At 46.5% G+C, this 21,067-nt stretch overlaps 1 protein-coding gene across 2 annotated transcripts; it reads left to right on the top strand.

Annotated features, from left to right (window-relative positions):
* Nucleotides 1-4,930: 4,930 nt before the first annotated feature.
* LOC143810481 (uncharacterized) lies at nucleotides 4,931-20,426 on the top strand. Of its 2 annotated transcripts, none has more exons than XM_077293146.1 (4): nucleotides 4,931-5,318; nucleotides 8,875-9,004; nucleotides 9,560-9,693; nucleotides 16,843-17,913. In XM_077293146.1, the coding sequence occupies exons 1-4, from the start codon at nucleotides 5,229-5,231 to the stop codon at nucleotides 17,650-17,652; spliced, it is 1,164 nt and encodes a 387-aa protein (XP_077149261.1). In that variant the 5' UTR covers nucleotides 4,931-5,228; the 3' UTR covers nucleotides 17,653-17,913. The 2 variants fall into 2 exon arrangements, with proteins under 2 accessions (XP_077149261.1, XP_077149260.1); XM_077293145.1 differs by having other exon boundaries at nucleotides 5,220-5,517; nucleotides 16,843-20,426.
* Nucleotides 20,427-21,067: the final 641 nt, after the last annotated feature.

Here is a 21,067-nt window from a genome sequence, read left to right as displayed (position 1 = left end):
AGCCTTTATAGACTGCGCAAGCTGGACCCCACAGAGTGACGCTCCCAGGAGATCGCGGTATGCGTAAGCACTGAACGCACACCGCGATCTCCAACGGAGAAGCAGGGACGAGCCAGGAGGGTGAGTATGCTATATTCACCTGTCCTGTTCCACCGATGCGCGCTGCTCCGTCCTCCACATCCTCTGCCTGTGACGTTCAGTTCAGAGGGCGCGATGATGTGCTTAATGCGCGCCGCCCTCTGACTCAACAGTCACAGCCAGAGGATGTGGAGGATGGAGCAGCGCGCATCGGTGGAACGCCAGGACAGGTGAATATAGCAAGTGCCAGGGGCCTGAGCGAGCAGCGACTCCGGCACCTGACCCCCACAGCACGCCGGTGTCCCCGCCTGCTCAGGCCCCCAGCACTCGGCGCCCAGCACAGCCACGCACAGCCGTCCGCACTCACCACAGCCACGCACAGCCGCCCGCACTCACCACAGCCACGCAGCTGCCCGCACTCACCACAGCCACGCACAGCCGCCCGCACTCACCACAGCCACGCACAGCTGCCCGAACTCAGCACAGCCGCCCGCACTCACCACAGCCACGCACAGCTGCCCACATTCGGCACAGCCGCCCGCACTCAGCACAGCCACGCACAGCCGCCCGCACTCAGCACAGCCGCCCGCACTCAGCACAGCCACGCACAGCCGCCCGCACTCAGCACTGCCACGCACAGCCGCCCGCACTCAGCACTGCCACGCACAGCCGCCCGCACTCAGCACTGCCACGCACAGCCGCCCGCACTCAGCACAGCCTCGCACAGCCGCCCGCACTCAGCACCGCCACGCACAGCCGCCCGCACTCACCACAGCCGCCCGCACTCAGCACCGCCACGCACAGCCGCCCGCACTCAGCACAGCCACGCACAGCCGCCCGCACTCACCACAGCCACCCACAGCCGCCCGCACTCAGCACCGCCACGCACAGCCACCCGCACTCAGCACCGCCACACACAGCCGCCCGCACTCAGCACCGCCACGCACAGCCGCCCGCATTCAGCACAGCCACACACAGCCGCCCGCACTCAGCACAGCCGCCCGCACTCAGCACAGCCGCCCGCACTCAGCACAGCCGCCCGCACTCAGCACAGCTGCCTGCACTTAGCACCGCCACGCACAGCCGCCCGCATTCAGCACCGCCACGCACAGCTGCCTGCACTTAGCACCGCCACGCACAGCCGCCCGCATTCAGCACCGCCACGCACAGCCGCCCGCACTCACCACAGCCACGCACAGCCACCGGCACTCAGCACAGCCACGCACAGCTGCCGGCACTCAGCTGCTCCATCCTCCACATCCTCTGCCTGTGACGTTCAGTTCAGAGGGCGCCATGACGCGCTTAATGCGCGCTGCCCTCTGACTGAACAGTCACAGCCAGAGGATGTGGAGGATGGAGCAGCGCGCATCGGTGGAACACCAGGACAGGTGAATATAGCAAGTGCCGGGGGCCTGAGCTAGCGGCAACTCCGGCACCTGACCCCCACAGCGCGCCGGTGTCCCCGCCGGCTCAGGCCCCCAGCACTCGGCGCCCAGCACAGCCACGCACAGCCGTCCACACTCACCACAGCCACGCACAGCCGCCCGCACTCAGCACCGCCACGCACAGCCGCCCGCACTCAGCACCGCCACGCACAGCCGCCCGCACTCAGCACCGCCACGCACAGCCGCCGGCACTCAGCACCGCCGCCCGCACTCAGCACAGCCGCACTCAGCACCGCCGCCCGCACTCAGCACAGCCGCACTCAGCACCGCCGCCCGCACTCAGCACCGCCGCCCGCACTCAGCACCGCCGCCCGCACTCAGCACCGCCGCCCGCACTCAGCACAGCCGCACTCAGCACCGCCGCCCGCACTCAGCACCGCCGCCCGCACTCAGCACAGCCGCACTCAGCACCGCCGCCCGCACTCAGCACAGCCGCACTCAGCACCGCCGCCCGCACTCAGCACAGCCGCACTCAGCACCGCCGCCCGCACTCAGCACAGCCGCCCGCACTCAGCACAGCCGCACTCGGGCAGTAGAGCCGGAGAGAGAAAGATGGGAGCAACATATGGCAGAATGGAAACCGGAACAGGCAGAATGGGTGCAGCACATTACAACAGAATGGGGGCGCAGGATGGGAGCAGCACATGACAGAATGGGGGCGCAGGATGGGAGCAGCACAAGACAGAATGATTGCGCACGATGGGAGCAGCACATGACAAAATGGGGGCGCACACATGACAGGATGGGGGTGCAGGATGGGAGCACATGACAGGATGGGAGCACAGGATGGGAGCAGCACATGACAGAATGGGGGCGTAGGATGGAGCAGCATATGACAGGATGGGGGCGCAGGATGGGAGCACATGACAGGATGGGGACGCAGGATGGAGCAGCACATGATAGGATGGGGGCGCAGGATGGAGCAGCACATGACAGGATGGGGGGGGCGCAGGATGGAGCAGCACATGACAGGATGGGAGAGCAAGATGGGAGCAGCACATACTAGGATGGAGACCATATACCAATATAAATGCTCGCCACCCGGGCGTAGAACGGGTTCAATAGCTAGTAAGTTATAACAGAGCACATACCCATCAGTGAAAAACTCGGACATCTGACAGGTCCATGTTTAAACACATATGTGAATAAATAGTACAATGTTTTGGATCAGTGTGTCAGTTTATCATGGATGGATAAAGAAAGCAATTACAAAGCTTCTCCTTTGCGATGTTGTATACCCACAGCACATGGATAATAATAATAATATTATATAGCGCCAACATATTCCGCAGAACTTTACATTATAGAGGGGATTTGTACAGACAATAGACATTACAGCATAACAATAATCACAGTTCAAAATAGATACCAGGAGGAATGAGGGCCCTGCTCGCAAGCTTACAACCTATGAGGAAAAGGGGAGATACGAGAGGTGGATGGTAACAATTGCTTTTGTTGTTCGGACCAGCCATAGTGTAAGGATCGGGTGTTCATATAAAGCTGAATGAACCAGTTAACAGCCTAAATATGTAGCAGTACAGACACAGAGGGCTATTAACTGCATGAAGTGTATGAGAACATGATACGAGGAACCTGGTTATGGTTTAAGTTATTTGAATGGGCCACACAGTGATAGTTAGGTTAATGCGTTGAGGCGGTAGGCCAGTCTAAACAAATGCGTTTTTAGGGCAAGCTTAAAACTTTGGGGATTAATCGTATTAACCTGGGTAGTGCATTCCAAAGAGTTGGTGCAGCACGTGAAAAGTCTTGGAGATGGGAGTGGGAGGTTCTGATTATTGAGGATGCTAACCTGAGGTCATTAGCAGAGCGGAGAGCACGGGTAGGGTGGTAGGCTGAGACCAGAGAGGAAATGTAGGGTGGTGCTGAGCCATGCAGCGCTTTGTGGATGAGGGTAATAGTTTTGTACTGGATTCTGGAGTGGATGGGTAGCCAGTGTAATGACTGGCACAAGGTAGAGGCATTGGTGTAACATTGGTGAGGAATATAATCCTTGCAGCAGCATTCAGGACAGATTGGAGTGGGGAGAGTTTGGTAAGAGGGAGGCCGATTAGTAGGGAGTTACAATAGTCCAGACGAGAATGAATAAGAGAAACAGAGTTTTTGCAGAGTCGAAAGTCAGAAAAAGTTGAATTCTAGAAATGTTTTTGAGATGCAGATAAGAAGAGCGAGCCAGTGATCGGATGTGGGGAGTGAATGAAAGCTTGGAATCAAGTATGACCCCAAGGCAGCGGGCATGTTGCTTGGGAGTAATGATTGAACCGCACACGGAGATGGAAATGTCAGGCAAAGATAGGTTAGCAGAGGGAGAAAACACGAGTTCAGTTTTTGACAGGTTCCGTTTGATAGAGGGAGGACATGATGTTCGAGACAGCGGTAAGACAATCACTGGTGTATTCTAAAAAGGCAGGCATGAGATCAGGAGAAGAAGTGTATAATGGGTGTCATCAGCATAGAGATGGTACTGGAACCCAAATCTGCTGATTGTACAATAGGGGCGTGTGCTGTACGTCTTTTTCACTGACCCATATAGTCTTGTATTGGCCCTTGTCATCCGCGCTGCCAGAAAAAAACGGACGTGTGAATAGCACCATAGATTATAATGAATAAGTAAAAACAAGGCATATCCCTCAACAAGTAAGGAGGATCCCTTCAATTACCATATATACCGACACTGAAGGAGTAAATGCAATATAATATACTGCATACATGTAATGCTATGCTAGATGGTAGAACAGTAATTGAAAGCCTATATATACCTTATAGATTACAGAAGATATAGCACATATGCAAATGATAAAGTTGAAGGGATAACCCTAAATGTGCTGATTACCTGTGACTGGTGGTGCACACGCTGATATATATCACTAACGTCACATATAGAGGTAATTGAAAATAAAGGGTAACCCAAATATGATGATTACCTGTGACCATGACTAATATATGGGCTGCTGCACACCTCGACGTGCGCTGTTTTGTCAGGGGTTTATTTTATACTTACCTATGCATTTCATATTGCATAACAAATATTGATATTATATTTTCTTTGGATCATTTATTCCTTCAGTGTTCGGTATAGGTTCACATAATGAGTACGAGTTCTATCCATGAAAAAAATGGATAGAACACGGACCTCCGAATTGTGGATTCACACCTGAAACTTATCCTTCGAGAACCTGCTCACCTCATTTTATAGATACAAAAAACCCCTCAATATGAACATACTGAATAAGTAGTTGATATAGCACGGTACATAAGGGGTACATAAACTACCAGTGTGCAGGACAAAGAAACTGTGAAGATGATGCCTCATATAAACGAATAAGTAACAATTACAGGGAATCACAAAAGCTGGGGACCTATAAGACGATATATTTATCGGTGTATAGAGATGAAGTCAATAGTTGCAGGCCCGTGTATCCCACGCCTGTGTATTAACATTGTCCACCTTGAAATGCCACCTCTCCCCAGACAGGACAGTGGAGTGAATTCTCCTCCATAGAGATGACCGTAGTCTTCAGGGTCAGAGTTCCTTTCAAATGTAATTGCCGCCATTACCAAAACGTAACTGACTGGGAAGCGCTGCCCCCTTGCGGCATTAACCGCTAACTGCACTTGACTAAATTTCTTCTCTCGCAGCTCGGATTTGCCAGTAGTTATCATGGCCGCCTCTGCATCTCTGGGCGGATGTTTCCGACGTACAGTCGTACACGTTCCTCTTTTGGCGGAAGGAGGGCAGGGAAAGTCACAGCACTTCGGATAACTTTATCAGTCTGTGTACGTAGTGACAGCACTGGTTACTGACGCGTTATAAATATCTGTCCTGTTTGGTTTTGGCGCTGCCGCTTACCTGGAAATGTCGCCCGAAGGCAGGAAAGTGCAGTTTCCCGAGTGGGAGACCGGGAAGCGGCGGCTTCGGTACCTGTATCTATGTCCTCCCTGCTCGTTCCGGCTGCAGCATGGCCAGAGGGCAGAGGTCTGTATCCGCAGCTGCTGCAGCTAGTACAATGCTGTATTCTGCCCTGACTGTCGGGGGCTGCAGACTGGGAGCCGTCCTTTCCTCTCTGCATTGGGTGGGACAATTGCTTACACTCACTGATACTTGGAGGCGACTTAAGGGTGTACAATAATCAGCTGCATGAAGAAGAGCCTGGGCCGTGACTATAGAGTTCATACAGCCGCTGACCCTTAGGCCACGATCACATTGTATTCAGGCCACAGATCAGGACTAACGCCTGTAGCCATGAATAATGGGAACCCCCCTCCCCCAATGGAGCCATTCACTGTAAGGAGGCAGAGGCACTTTCTACTTGGGGTGAAATCCCCCAGAGTCACAGACCTGTGAGCTGTAACTCTTTCAGGGACCGGTCATGTCCCCAGACCTGCAGATACTGGGTTACTGTGCAGCTTAGTAGTGTTCCAATGCTGAATGTGCAGCTACCAGGAGAAAATGACCTTTATTCGTGCTGGGAGCCGCCAGCTTTCAGTCATACAGGCGAGCCTGCAGCAGCCGCCGTCCGAGAGGGAAAGGTGTATTTAAACGATTGGCCCCTCCATGCAGCACCGAGCGCCTGTACTTGGTACAGTGATTCTGGGCCAGACAGCATTGTAAGGGTATGTTTCCACGTTCAGGAAACGCTGCGTGTTTGACGCTGCGCAGAGCCCAGATGTTACAGCATAGTGGGGGGGATTTTATTAAATCCCGTCTCCACTATGCGTGGTAACACGCACCCGGCGGCCCTGCAATTCCGGACATGCGGCGCCTCTTTTAAGATTGCAGCATGTCCGTTTACCTTGCAGCGACGCTGCGCCGCCGCAAGGTAAATTACAGGACCCTATGTGTGGGGTGCGATGATGCCGGATGTGTGCAATGATCACATCCGGCATCATCGCGTCACAGAAGGGGGCGGAGCGGGTTTGCCGTTCCGTCCAAACCGCCGGCCATTCTGAACGTGAACACGTACCCTAACACTGCTAACCGGCAGATTAACCCTATGTCTATAGGTAATGTTACTGGTGACACCTTTGGCAGTGGTTTAACAGCAGGTCCCTCTTCCCTCTAGAGAAGACATGAACGCTCGGCCAAGCTTTAGTTCGGCACCTAAACAGATCTCACTGGTTTATTTTGTAAATTAATTTCATTGACTTAAAGTGGTTTTCCCACAAAGTACGTTTTAATTAATAGATATTGTAACAATTATAATTTCCACTATTGGATGTGTCTAAATAAAATGTTACTGTGCAGAGATAATCTTATAAATGTGCCCCTGCTGTGTAATGGCTGTGTCTGACTGTACAGGGACATGGTCTGTTCATACCACATCTCCTGGGCAGGAGAGTATACAGACAGGACAGCACGAGATCACAGCTGATTATTTTTGTAAGGCAAAACATTTCGCTGCCTGTTTAAGCAATGTTTTACCTCAAGGAAAGAATTGGCTGTGATCCTCTGCTGTTTTGTCTGTATACTCTTTTTCTCCCCACCCTTCCCAGGAGTTGTGGTATAATCAGACCATGGCCCTGCACGGTCAGACAGGGCCATTACACAGTACACAGCAGGGGCACATTTATAAGATTATCTCAGCACAGGAACATTTTATTTAAACACATCCAATTGTGGAAATTATCTCAGGACAGGAAAAAAAATCAAATTGTGGAAATTATTATTCCAAGATCTATTGATTAAAATGTTGATTAAAATTAACTTTGGTGGTAAAACCCTTATAAATTAACCCCTTTAAGACTTTGGACGTATAGATACATTGAAGATCACCTCCCCCTGTTTGAGCTCCAGCTATGAGCCTGCAACTTTTCTGCCTTTTTCTCACGTGATCTGCTGTGAAGATACTGAGCTTGAACTGCAGTGACCTCATCACTGACTTTTTCCATGGTGCTGAGGTCACTGCAGTTCTGCCGTACTGGGAACGCAGCCTCAGTGACTGGAGGTAACCTCGATGATGTCACCACTGGTCAGTGATGCTGCTCTCACAGCAGTTCAATCACCGTCTATTTATCCCCCAGATGTGGATTACGGCGTAGGACAGAAAGTTGTATAGTTGAGAGCTATTGTTTTTTACTTTTTTTTTTTTTTTTACAGAAGACGAGGGATTCAGAGGAGTTAGGCGAGTATAACTGTTTTATTTTTAAATAAAAATGGAAAACTGTGTTTTGTTTTATTTCTAATAAAAGACTTTATTCTGGCTGTGTCTTTATTTACCATATAACTATAGGACTAGTAATGGATAGGTGTCTTATAGACGCTTCTCCATTACTAACCCGTGGGCTTGATGTCACCTGACAATACAAAGGTGACATCAACCCCACTTGCCACCGCTACAGGGCAACTGAGAAGAGCCGGGCAAAGCACCAGAACTGCTGCATCTAATAGATGTGCCCTTTCTGAGCAGCTGTGAGGCTATTTTTAGGCTGGGGTGGGGGGCAATATCCATGGCCCCTTACCAGTCTGAGAATACCAGCCCCCCAGTTGTCAGCTTTAGCAAGGCTGGTTGTCAAAAATGGGGGGGACCCACGCACCTTTTTTTTTTTTTCTTTTTTTTTTTAATCATTTACTTAAATACAACAGCATGGAGACCCCTCTATCCTTGATAACCAGCTTTGCTGACAGCTGAGGTTTGCAGCCACCAGCTGTGAGTTTTGCCTGGCTGGTTAAAAAAAAAATATAGGGAAACCCACACCGGATGTTTCAATATATTTATAGTGCTGGCGGTGGGTGAGGAATACTCCCATCAGCTGCTGCCACTGATTATCAGCATTAGGTGTAGGCTGATGGGAGTAATAGTCCCATCAGCCGCCACCTGCTGTCATTGTTCTCACTTGAATACAACTTATCATTCATGCTGATCACCAGCAGGGGAGAATGATAAAAGGCATCTTCAGCACCCGGCGCCGGGGAACAGCACTTACTGTACCACTTCTTCCCTAGCTCCTGTCTGTGTGGTACTGATGCGGCACACGAGAGCCACACATGTGCCACAAGTATTACACGGACATTGACATCTCCGGTACCGGACGAAACCGGCCTAAGGCAGTGTTTTCGACCACCAGTCCTCAAAGCCCAACAACAAATCATGTGTTAAGGATTTCCTTAGTACTGTACAGTTGATGGAATTATTCCCTGTGCCATACTAAGGAAATCCTGAAACATGATCTGTTGGTGGACCTTGAGGACTGCAGTTGGGGTGCATAGTGTTTTTGACAACAAGACTAATCCTTAGACTACACTATTTTAACTGGAACTTCTAAGGGAGAGGGGAAAATATATAAAACTGTAAAAAGTGTTTTTGAATCTACGGTAACTTTGTTTGTTTCGCAGGATGACATGATCCCTGTTTTCTTGGGTAGTGATGTTGTTTCACGGACTGGAATTCGAACTGAAAATCATCCTAAAATCCATGCCAAGTTTGCAAAGAAGGGTCTGGCAGCAAGGCTGAACTTCAGCCCCGGTAACTGTTGTTGGTTCTTTTACATTCAGCCGCTGATCCTTTAGACCTAGAAATATAGACCGCAGATAACCCCAGAATTCTGCCAGTGAAAGGGAATGCCACTGTCATTGTATGTAAAGGCTTGTACTCCATGGCTGTTTCTATAATGAATCACATTGAACAACAGACTCCTCCTGGTCAATTATGATTAGCACTTCAAATCTCAGCAATTAAAGGGGTTGTCCACTACTCGGATAACCCCTTCTCAATCCTTAGGTTTCCCCCTTGTAAAATATTAACACCTATATTCTCTTCCGGTGCCATTCCAGCCGTGTCGGCACTGGCTCTCTCAGGGATCGTGTGACATTATGTCATAATCCCTGCGGCCCATCGATGCTGGCTTTACTCTCCATGCTCCTTTCTAGTTAAACCTAAATCCCTAAGCACAGAAAAGGTGATCATCTTTCAGTTAACACTTAAATAAATAAATGTGATATTTCACGTTTTATTATTTTTATTATTGTACCATTAGTGGAAAGGTTTATTTTGTTAAACAGATGTTTTGTTTCTTTGCAGAGTTTAAGTTTGACAAGCTGCGGCTGCCTGCCGGATTGAACAGTCTCTGGTTTTATAGTATTCAGGGAGTTTTTAAATTGGCCTTTGATTTGTACAGCAGAGAGGAGCAGCTTGCAGTCATTGAAAGTCTTCAGGTACCTGTTCTATGGCTATTGGTGAATAAGTATTAGGCCGGGGTCACACTTGCGTGTACTATGCGAGAAACTCGCATCAATACCAGGCACTTGGGACCGGAGCGTGCGGCTGCATGTATTTCTATGAAGCCACACGCTCGGGTCCCGAATGCGGGCGGCAGTGACGGGTATTGATGTGTGAGACTCGCGCGAGTCTCTTGCATTGCACACACAAGTGTGACCCTGGCCTTAGTAGCATTTACTGTCTATATAATGTATGTGGTGTTAATCATAGAGATTAAGGGTATGTGCACACGTTGCGGATTCTGCTGCGGATTTTTCCGCAGCGGATTTGGAAAATCCGCAGTGCAATACCACTGCGGATTTCATCGTGGTTTCTTCTGCGGATTCCTCTGCGGGTTTTCAACTGCACTTTTCTATTGGTGCTTGTTGAAAACCGCTGCGGAATCCGCAGAAAGAATTGACATGCTGCGGAAAATAATCCGCTGCATTTCCGCGCTGAATTTTCCGCAGCATGTGCACAGCGTTTTTTTTTTCCCATAGGTTTACATGGTACTGTAAACTTTGGGAAAACTGCTGCGGATCCGCAGCGCAGGGTGGATAAAAATCAATGTTTTTTAAAAAAAATCAAAAAAATCGGATTTTTTTGATTTAAATCGGATTTTTTTGATTTACGGTAAATCGGATTTTTTTCAATAAACTGCTTTTTGAGGAAAATATTTTACCATCCAAAGGTTCTTCCATCATGAGATAAAGCTGAGTTGTTTAACTCAGTAGAATAAAGGCTGTATATGTGTAACATTCACAATGCCATGCTCTTCCAGAGGTTTCTGTAGGATGCTGACTATCCAACAAGTTTGGGCATGTCAACTGAATGGAAAAAGAAACTAAACCAAAAGTGAAACCAAGCTAGAAGTGTGGAATTAAAGGGGCAGTATGAACAAAATGTGGAGGCTATTAATAGTTTATACAATTAAGACATGCTGCTTTTAAACACCTACCTATTGCCATATAGTAAAACAAAAAAGATTTTTACTTACTTTGGGGTCCCCCCCTCACCCTGGCGTTAGATCGTTGCCCCTAGTTTCGTCCGTGTAACTATGGGCGCACATGCGCACTGCTCTCACTTCTCATTTTAATCGTGATTTATATTAAAAAAAACCTTTTGATTTAAATCAGTGATTTAAATCATGATTAAAATCATGATTTAAATCGATCCGATTTATATAGAAAAAAATCTTTTGATTTAAATCGTGATTTAAATCATGATTTAAATCGGCGTGATTTAAATCAATCCACCCTGCCGCAGCGTCAAATCCGCTGCGGATCCGCAGCAAAATCCGCAGCATGTGCACATACCCTAAGGGCATGTTCACACTTTGCAGATTTTGCTGCGGATTTTTCCGCAGCGGATTTGGAAAAACCGCATGGAAAAACCGCAGCGGTTTTCCCTGCGGATTTTCCTGCGGTTTCTTCTGCGGGTTTTCAACAGCACTTTCCTATTGGTGCATGTTGAAAACCGCTGCGGAATCCGCAGAAAGAAGTGACATGCTCCTTCTTTTTTTCCGCAGCAATTCCGCGCGGTTTTTAAAGGCATTTTCCGCAAAGTGGGGACAGCGGTTTTTGTTTTCCATAGGGTAACATTGTACTGTACCCTGCATGGAAAACTGCTGCGGATCCGCAGCATCAAATCTGCAGCGGATCCGCAGCAAAAACCGCAAAGTGTGAACATAGCCTAAAGGTGTTTTTAAATTAAATATTATCTAATGATACATTAATGATGCATTTGTAAATAAGAAAGTCTATTAAATGCTCTTTAAAGGAAACCTGTATTATCAGCTCAATAATTCTATTACTTAGTAATAGACAAGTTCAAGCATACCTTCCTGGCCACAAAGGAATATTGCATCACTAAAATGTCAACTTTAAATGTTTATGTAAGTGATGGTGGGATCATTCATGGCCAGTGCACCAATCCTTTGCATTATTTTCAGGCACGTGCCAGTCCCATAGGCTCAGTTAACATTCGTTCAGTGCTGCTACATGACAGGTCAAAAAAACAAAGAAGAGGATGTGTGTAAGGACAAAATTAGTCAGATCAATAGTTAAAATCCAATACACTTTATTAAGTGTAATTGATAAAAACAACAAAGTACAAATAAATCTGGTGCTACAGACCAAGGATTAAAATTAGTGGGTGAGCACATGTGGGAACCCCATTAATACAAGGTATAATTCATAGATAAATATAGAATAAAAGCAAATCTGAATCACTATTCAATAATATGTAAATATATACCAAGAAAAGATAATGTAGCTTACGGGGAGGTAAAGTGTAATAAATGTGGATAATCGGTTGTACTAAAATCATCCACCAAACACCCGATGCGTGTTTCACAAATGCTTCGTCAGTCTCCTGGCCCTGATGAAGCATTTGTCAGATGCGCATTAGGTTTTTGGGGGGTGATCTTAGCGAAACTGCTTATCCACATTTATTACACTTTAATAAAGTATTTTTTTTAGATTTTATTTATTGATATGATTAATTTTGTCTTGACAAACATCCCCCTTCTTTGTTTTTTTTTTTTTTTTCTTGTTTTGTATTTTTCTATTTCTATAATGCCTTTTTGGGACACATACATTTCGTAGAATTGCAAGCTTCGGTAGTTTATATGACAGTTCAGCAGCGCAGAACAGATATCAATCCGGCCAATGATGGTAACTAGTGATGAGCGAATATACTCGTTATTTCCCAAGCACGCTCAGGGGTCCTCCGAGTATTTTTTAGTGCTCGGAGATTTTGTTTTTCTTGCCGCAGCTGAATGATTTACACCTGTTAGCCAGCATAAGTACATGTGGGGATTCACTAGCAACCAGGCAACCCCCACATGTACTTATGTTGGCTAACAGATGTAAATCATTCAGCTGCGGCAAGAAAAACTAAATCTCCAAGCACTAAAAAAAAATACTCGGAGGACCCCCGAGCGTGCTTGAGAAATCTCGAGTAACGAGTATATTCGCTCATCACTAATGGTAACGCTAGGTGGGGGGAACCCTATCGTAAAGCTTTTGACAGGTTCAGGTTTCTTTTTAGGGTTTAAAGGAAATGGGTCAAATGTGGTGACAGATCTAACATATTAACCCCTTAATGACCCCAGCTTTTTTCGGTTTTGCGTTTTCGTTTTTTGCTCCCTTTCTTCCCAGAGCCATAACTTTTTAATTTTTTCGTCAATTTTCGCTTATTTTTTGCAGGACGAGTTGTACTTTTGAACGGCATCATTGGTTTTAGCATGTCGTGCACTAGAAAACGGTAAAAAATTCCAAGTGCGGTGAAATTGCAAAAAAAAGTGCAATCCCACACTTGTTTTTTGGTTGGCTTTTTTTGCTAGGTTCACTAAATGCTAAAACTGACCTGCCATTATGATTCTCCAGGTCAGTACGAGTGCATAGACACCAAACATGACTAGGTTATTTTTTTTATCTAAGAGGTAAAAAAAATTCCAAACTTTGCTAAAATAAAAAATAATAATTGTTCAATTTTCCGATCCCTGTAGCTTCTCCACTTATCGAGGTCTCGGGTTGGGAGGGGGCTTATTTTTTGTGTGCCGAGCTGACGTTTTTAGTGATACCATTTCGGTGCAGATACGTTCTTTTGATTGTCCGTTATTGCATTTTAATGCAAAAAAAACATAATTCTGGCCTTTTAAATTTTTTTCTCGCTACGCCGTTTAGCGATCAGGTTAATTCCTTTTTTTTCTTTTTTTTCTTTTGATAGATCAGGTGATTCTGAACGCGGTGATACCAAATATGTGTATGTTTTTGATTTTTTTTTTCTGTTCTATTTTGATTGGGGCGAAAGGGGGGGGTGATTTGAGCATACATCGTCTTTTATCACTTTATATATGTGACCCCTTCCAGGCTCTGGGGTGGATGATGCCGGGAAGATAACTCTGCCTCCAGAGATTATTATACATGAAGGGGAGTTCCTTGTGTCAGACAAGTAATGAACACAGAACAGGAGAAATGAAATTTGTCTTCTTGCAAATATACTTTTTGCTTCTCTCTCAGCTCTGCTGTATTTCAGCAATATTGCAGCCCTGTCTGCCTGTGAGATGGAACCTGGAGTTTAGGGGAATCTGCAGATGTGTCAATTATAATTACACACTACCCTGCAGTGAGATCAGAAGAGCAGAGAGCGGCCATTACACATCACACTGGTAACTCCCCTTCATGTAAAATAAGCTCTGGAGGCAAAGTTATCTTCCAGGCAGCATCCGCCCCAAAGCCTAGAAGAGGTCACTTATATAACGTGATAAAAGAGGATTTCTCAGCAACGACACATCTGATATGAAACACACAGGGAGGACTATTTTCATCAACCTATACCCTATATGCCCATAGTAATAGTTTAGATAGGTCAAATGTGATGACAGATTCCCTTTAAACTATTGAATGACTGGAGCACTGACTTGATGGTTCTTATGACAAGAATATTGCTCCCTATATTTAGCTGACAAGCTATTTTCGAAAGAACTTTTATAAGCTGCTTTTTAGTCTTCTTGTCAAGGCTAACCTGAATCCCCAGGAGAAATCTCATCAATGTTATTTGGCTAAGAGATTGCACTTTGCAAAGTTTCTCCTAAACGTCCTGTTTAGCTGGATGACTGGGATATCGCGTAGCCTTAACCCTCTTATGGGCATGTTATTTAAATGATTTATTTATGCTATTTCAACACTCTATAAATCAGTTCATCAATACAACATTGTATCAGTTTCATTCATCTAAACAAATTATATGGTCAGGCTTACAATAAAGCCTATAAGTAACTGGAACATTGTTTCTACTCAAATCAAGCAGTGCAAGCTGCAAAAGTTAATGAGACTACAAAGATCGTATGCAAGAGTAAATACACGTGCAGATATTAGATATAAATCTTATTACAACTTTCCAAGCGCCCGATCCCCCTCAGGCCTCCTCCCGAGCCCCCGCGCCAGATGCAACACACTGCGCCATTCATTGTATTCGCAGGTCCTTTCTGTTTGTAAATGCCTTATCCACAGTAGCTGGCTTTTTACCCCCCACAAGTTTTCAAATTTGGGTACATTGCAAAGTATCTTATACATTGGAACATATTTATTGACGTTATCCAGTATATTACACTTGGTGTGGTTTCCAGGCCATAATTATTTTCATGCACATAAAAGTATAAATCTAAAAAAAAATAGCCCATCCTATGATCCGGATACTACCTCATGTACAAGAACAAGTAAGCAGACTTGGGGAGACAGGATTCTGGGAAAGTCAAGCTGCTCATGCATAAATAGATGTAATTGTGACCCCTTGGCTTATACACGAGTCATGGTCCAGAAAGGGGGAGGGGACCAGCGGCAGGAGCCAGTGGCTGTGACACCATACTCACCCTGCCCGCATCTCCACTCCCATAGGCATGGAATGCATATTCATTACCTTAATGAGCAGTATCACGTGACCGCTCAGCACAGGAATAGCTGCCTCGCCGGGACAACGGAGATGCAGGGACGTGCAGTGACCCTGCGAGGAGGGTGAGTATGATGGGAGAGGACGGGGGGAGCCCAGTCGAGCCATGCATACAAGATGGGACGGGGGGGAGCCATGCATACAAGGGGGAGGATGCCGAGCCATGCATACAAGATGGGGTTGGGGGAGCCATGCATACAAGGATGGGACAGGGGGAGCCGAGCCATGCATGCAAGGATGGGACAGGGGGAGCCAAGCCATGTATACAAGATGGGACAGGGGGGAGCATACAAGAGAGGGAGCCACACAGAGCAGAACAGGACGGCGGGAGCCACACGTAGCAGGACAGGGAAGAGGGGACAATACATACCCGGCTTATACTTGAGTCAATAAGCTTACCCAGTTTTCCGTGGCAAAATTAGGTGCTTATACTCGGGTCGGCTTATACTCGAGTATATATGGTAGTTTTTATCAGTTTACTCAGTTCAAATAAAATTTTACCTGAAATTTCTGCACCTTGATTTCTTTTGTTGGCAAAAACAGCACCATTTCCGGGTCCTCCTGTCTGGCAAGGGGTTGTCCGATCTTAGGCTACAAATCTGCAGTCACTCTGAGACTGCATACTTACGAATTCTCACAGCATGTGCACTGTGCACTCTGAGGATTTTCTGGTGGTGGGTGCGTGACATGGAGTGACTCTGCAGACTTGTACTCCAAGGGGTTCCCCTTTCAGTCTTTTAGTGGTGTGATAGACCCGGTTAGGAATTTTTTGTTCCAAACTAAATGTCTTATCACTCATAACCAAGGTGTAGTTTTTCTCCTCCATCTCTTTCCATTTCTCTTCTGGAAGGTTGAGTAGATCAGTCACCCAATTAGGATGAGCTTTATCAAATGGTTGATATTAGAGGTCTGAAGAAATGTGTATGCCTGAGTAAGGGTATTGCAGTATATAGTGAAAATCAAGGTTTCCTATGAACAGCCACAAGCTGGTCTTCATGGTAGCACCATTATGGCAAGCACAGGGTTTTCAGTATACCTCTGACTGCAATAGCAACCCATCATCGCCATGTAATTTCGTCACAACGAGGCTGACGGCCACATGGAACTGTGTGCCACTCCCACAAGACCACACTGTAAATGTCACAGTTGGAGATTTGCAACAAAATGTAAGTGTTTAAAGGCAGCTGAGCTACACCTGCTGTTGTTACAGGCAGATAATGACTCAACAACACAGCCAGTATCTGCTTGGAATGATGCGGGCTCAATTACTGAGCCTACATGAAGGACAGGAACCTGACATATGGCGTAATAGTACGTCATATGCCGGTAAGAAGTTGACGACCAAGAGTTGAAACTTCTTCCAGTAATATTATAACATGCATAATATATCAGCTGTTGAGATCCAAGGCTATCAAATCTTTTTTACATGTACCTTATCTAGATAATAGCTTCAGTCTAATTAGATGTACCTGTGTCATTTCGGGGGGGATTGCGCATATTACACCATTTTTAAACCAAGAATATAAGGGATTGTAGATCCACACTTTTAGGAGCAGCACCGACTCACAATCCAGTTTATAAAATTGCAATTGATATGCTTTTATGATACTTCAGTAGCAATATCTGCCCTTGTTTCTGTTTCTTGTTTCTAGGAGCTGTGGAAATCCCGCCTTAAAGATGAGCCTCTAAAGAAATGTTACAACCTAAGTACTTTCCTGGAAAGCCAAAATTATGTTGTTCCGTTATGTAACCAGGCTAAGGAACATGGAATCCATGAAAAATTTGCAGTCTCTGCTTCTTCACAAATTGGCGAGATTCTTAAAGTCCCCTGTAGGTTCTCAGACCACAACTACTGTATGACCAGACCAAGTGGATCTAATGTGCGTCCACCACAGGATACGGCGGGCAGCGATTTAATTATCCGGCGGATTAAATCTCTCTTGGACTTGTGTTCAAGTTTAGAGATTAACCTAGAGAACCAACTTCTGAAGACCATCATGGCTTTGTTGGATGTTGTAGGACAAATATTCTGTGGATACAGTTGCTTGGATAAGACGGTTAATAGCATTATGGAACTTCTGGAAGCTGTAAGTCACGTAAACGACAATCCACAGAAGGAGGCATCCAATGTCTATGACAACCAATTGTTGTTTGAGGTTAGCAGCTGGTTAGGAAGCCGATATCGCAGTGAGAATGATCCCATCAGTCATCAGGTAGAGGAGTTTAAAAGGAAACATATTGACCACATTTCAGACTTGCCGCCTGCTGAGGAATTGGTTTCTGCCTTATTTCCCAATGCAATGAAAGTTTTATTGCTCAAATGGATGGGACTGTCTGATGATGCTTCAGTTTCCAAACTTAAGAGTGAATATCCAATTTTACTCCTTATTTTGGAATTTGCAAATCACAACCTTATCACAGGAGTCTCTCACGTTCTTTACTCTTCTTTAATCTGTAAATAGCCAATTACGTACTCCAGTTCCATAATTACCGTATATACTCGAGTATAAGCCAAGATTTTCAGCCCATTTTTTGAGGCTGAAAGTGCCCCTCTCGGCTTATACTAGAGTCATTGTCCCAGGGGGTCGGTGAGGGAGGGGGAGCGGCAGGAGTTGGTGCCTGTCACATCATACTCGCTCCCTCCTGGCGCGGTCTCTGCACTTCCCTGCTTCTCAGATAGTCTCCAGCGTTGGCAGTTCTTCCTGTGTTCAGCGGTCACGTTCTTCTCATTAAAGTAATGAATATGCACGTGACTTCACTCCCATAGGAGTGGAACGCATATTCATTACTTTAATGAGCGGTACCATGTGACCGCTCAGCACTGGAAGGAGCTGCCGCCCGGGACAATGGAGAAGCAAGGAAGTGCGGAGACCGCGCCAGGAGGGTGAGCCATGCAATACTCACCTGTCCCTGTTCCACCGCCGGGCTGTGTCTTCCGTGTCCTCTGGCTGTAATGTTCAGGTCAGAGTGCACGATGCCATGGTTAGTGCGCGGCGGTGGAATGGGGACAGGTGAATATTGCAAGTGCCAGGGGCCTGAGTCAGCGGCACCTGGCCCCCATAGCGTGCCGGTGTCCCTGTCTACTCAGGACACCAGCACCTGGTCCTCAGCTACGAGAGGCAAGTATGTCATTTTTTTTTTTTTTCATCGCAGCAGCAGTATCTTATGGGGCCATCAACCTTTATGGAGCATTACATGGTGCATATTTTTTTGTATGGAGCATCTTATGGGGCATATTTTGTATGGAGCATCTTATGGGGCCCATCATGAACTGTATGCAGCATTATATGGGGCTCCTGATTCAATATGGATATTCAAAAACATTTAATCTATTGATGTCTCAATTACCATATTTTTTTGGACTATAAGACGCACTTTTTACCCAAAAAATTTGGGAGGAAAATTGGGGGTGCGTCTAACAGTCTGAATGCAGGCTTTCCGGGGGTTGCGGCAGTGGTGTAGCAGCGTCCTTTCCTCAGGGAACCTGCAGCGGCAGAAGTGTGGCGATGCTGAAGCACGGTGTCAGCAGTTCAGAGTGCATCACCATTTTCCCTGCGGCCATCTTCCTGAAGCTGTGGCCCGCTGGAGGCAGTGCATGCGTGGATTGAGATCTCGACTGGGACCCCATTTTCCTGTGGGCTTCAAGAAAATGGCTGCCAGAGGCTGCGCTTGTGCAAATTTAGATCTCGGTGGCCCTCGGCTTCAGGAAAATGGCCTCCGAGAAACCAATGATGCACTCGGCTCTGCTCACCATGGACACAGGGCTGTAGCATCACCACATTTCTGCCACCGGCATCCTGAGGAAGGGACCCTGCTCCATGCAACGTACTCTGCTCTGCCTCACCGCCGACACCGGACCCGCAGCATCGCACAGCTGGGATACCCCGGGACTGCAGCATTGCCCTACTTCTGCCGTTGACGGCTTCCTGAGGAAGGGACCATGCCTCCTGTGACCCCGCTCTACCACCGCCTGCCCTCAAATTCGGACGATAAGACAGACCCCATCTTATAAAAATCTTTTTTTTTTTTTTTTTACTATTTTCCACCCCAAAATTTGGGGTGCGTCTTATGGTCCCGTGCGTCTTATAGTCCGAAAAATACGATAATTTTACTTTTATTGGTATTTATTTTTTAAATTTACCAGTAGCTGCTGCATTTCCTACCCTAGGCTTATACTCGAGTCAGTAAGTTTTCCCAGTTTTTTGTGGCAAAATTAGGGACCTCGGCTTATACTCTAGTATATACGGTAAGTTTCCTGTAGATTCTAATAAGGTGAACATCATGAAAGTCTATATTCTCAATGTCGGATTTCTATTGCAACCATATTTATCTTTAATTTATTGATGTGTAAAATATATAATTATACACACATACAATTTTATATATTTTGTATGTATTTGGATAGGTTGACGCTACGCTTTTTCTTCCAGCACTTGAATAGGTTCACTGGAAAAAACGCTTGCAAAACATTCTTCCTATTCATTTCTATGCAAAAACAACTTGCTGTACACATTATTAGGCTCTGAGCATCTTTTAAATGATTCAGACTTTTAAAAACTCCAAATATTTCACTCCTTCATGACCTATGACTTATAGGTACGTCATGGAATTGCACTTTATTTGCAATTTCACCACACTTGGAATTTTTTTTTCACGTTTTCCAGTATGCTGTATGGTAAAATCAATGGTGTCGTTTAAAAGTACAACTCGTCCCGCCAAAAAAACAAACCTTCATACGACCATATTGACAGAATAATAAAAAAGTTACGGCTCTGGGGAAAAGGTTAGCAGAAATTCAAAAATGGAAAATCCCAAGGTGGTGAAGGGGTTTTAAATAAAGTGACATCCATTCTTCGGGTGTTTTCTGCTAGAAAGATGCCCCATACTTTACAATAGAAGTCAATGGGAAGACTAAAACAAGCTCAGAAAACTCCTGAATCTCTTTGAGTGTTTTGTTAGCATTATCAATTCAAACATCGCAAGCGTTTTATTCATTGCTTAACCCTTTAATGAAATATCACATGTATGTACGTGATTAAGCTGGTGTTCGCGTGTGTCTACAACCTGCAGTAACCACCACTCGACCAAGCCACTGCACGACCAGCTCTACCCTCGCCTATTGTATCATCACCCTAGATTGTGAGCCCTCGTGGGCAGGATCCTCTCTCCTGTACCATTGTGACTTGTACTGTACTTGTTTTTATTATGTATACCCCTCCTCACATGTAAAGTGCCATGGAATCAGGGCCGGCGCCAGAACCCGGCGTACCCGGGCAAGTGCCGGGGCCCTGGCGAGACGGGGGGGCCCATTTACGGTGCGCAGCTGCAGCCGGAATACTCACCTCCGGGAGTCGGGCCGTCCGTCACCATGGATACGACGCAGCCAGAGTCACTTCCGGGCCGGGCCTGCTGCTGGGACTGAGTTTCACACAGCTGCGCCTGCAATACTCACCAGTCACCACTGGCGCCGCCATCACCATGAATCCGGGCCGGCGGTCGCTCTCTCCTGTCACTTCCGGATGTGAGAGCTCGTCAGATTCCTAAGAGCTCAGAGAAGAGATCCAGCTGCTGTCATCCACGCGTCCAGGACAGGTCCAGGCGTCCAGCGGCAGCGCAGACACAGGGACAGCGGCAAGCAGAAAGACGAGCGGAGCAGGAGCAGCAGTCAGGTGTCATAAGTTAATAGGAGGAATGGGGTGCCATAAAAATTCCTTTTCTGCCCTCTGCATCTTACAGTATAATGGCTTTCCCGTGACCTCTGACCTGTTTACAGGCCACTTACACAAACACAGATATGAGCTGTGAATCGTAAATAGCAGCCCCAGCACCTGTGTCCTGCAGAGGGGACATTGCAGGCTGTTAGCACAGACCTCTATG

The sequence above is a fragment of the Ranitomeya variabilis genome, chromosome 1 (genome assembly GCF_051348905.1).
Source record: "Ranitomeya variabilis isolate aRanVar5 chromosome 1, aRanVar5.hap1, whole genome shotgun sequence".
Classification (NCBI taxonomy): Eukaryota; Metazoa; Chordata; class Amphibia; order Anura; family Dendrobatidae; genus Ranitomeya; species Ranitomeya variabilis.
This window is presented reverse-complemented; position numbering and strand designations above follow the sequence as displayed.

Coding starts and splice junctions, on each gene's coding strand:
- LOC143810481 (XM_077293145.1), top strand. CDS start 5,398: ATGTCGCCCGAAGGCAGGAAAGTGCAGTTTCCCGAGTGGGAGACCGGG. Junction 5,518..8,874: donor AGCATGGCCAGAGGGCAGAG/GTCTGTATCCGC, acceptor TTTGTTTCGCAG/GATGACATGATCCCTGTTTT. Junction 9,005..9,559: donor AAGGCTGAACTTCAGCCCCG/GTAACTGTTGTT, acceptor GTTTCTTTGCAG/AGTTTAAGTTTGACAAGCTG.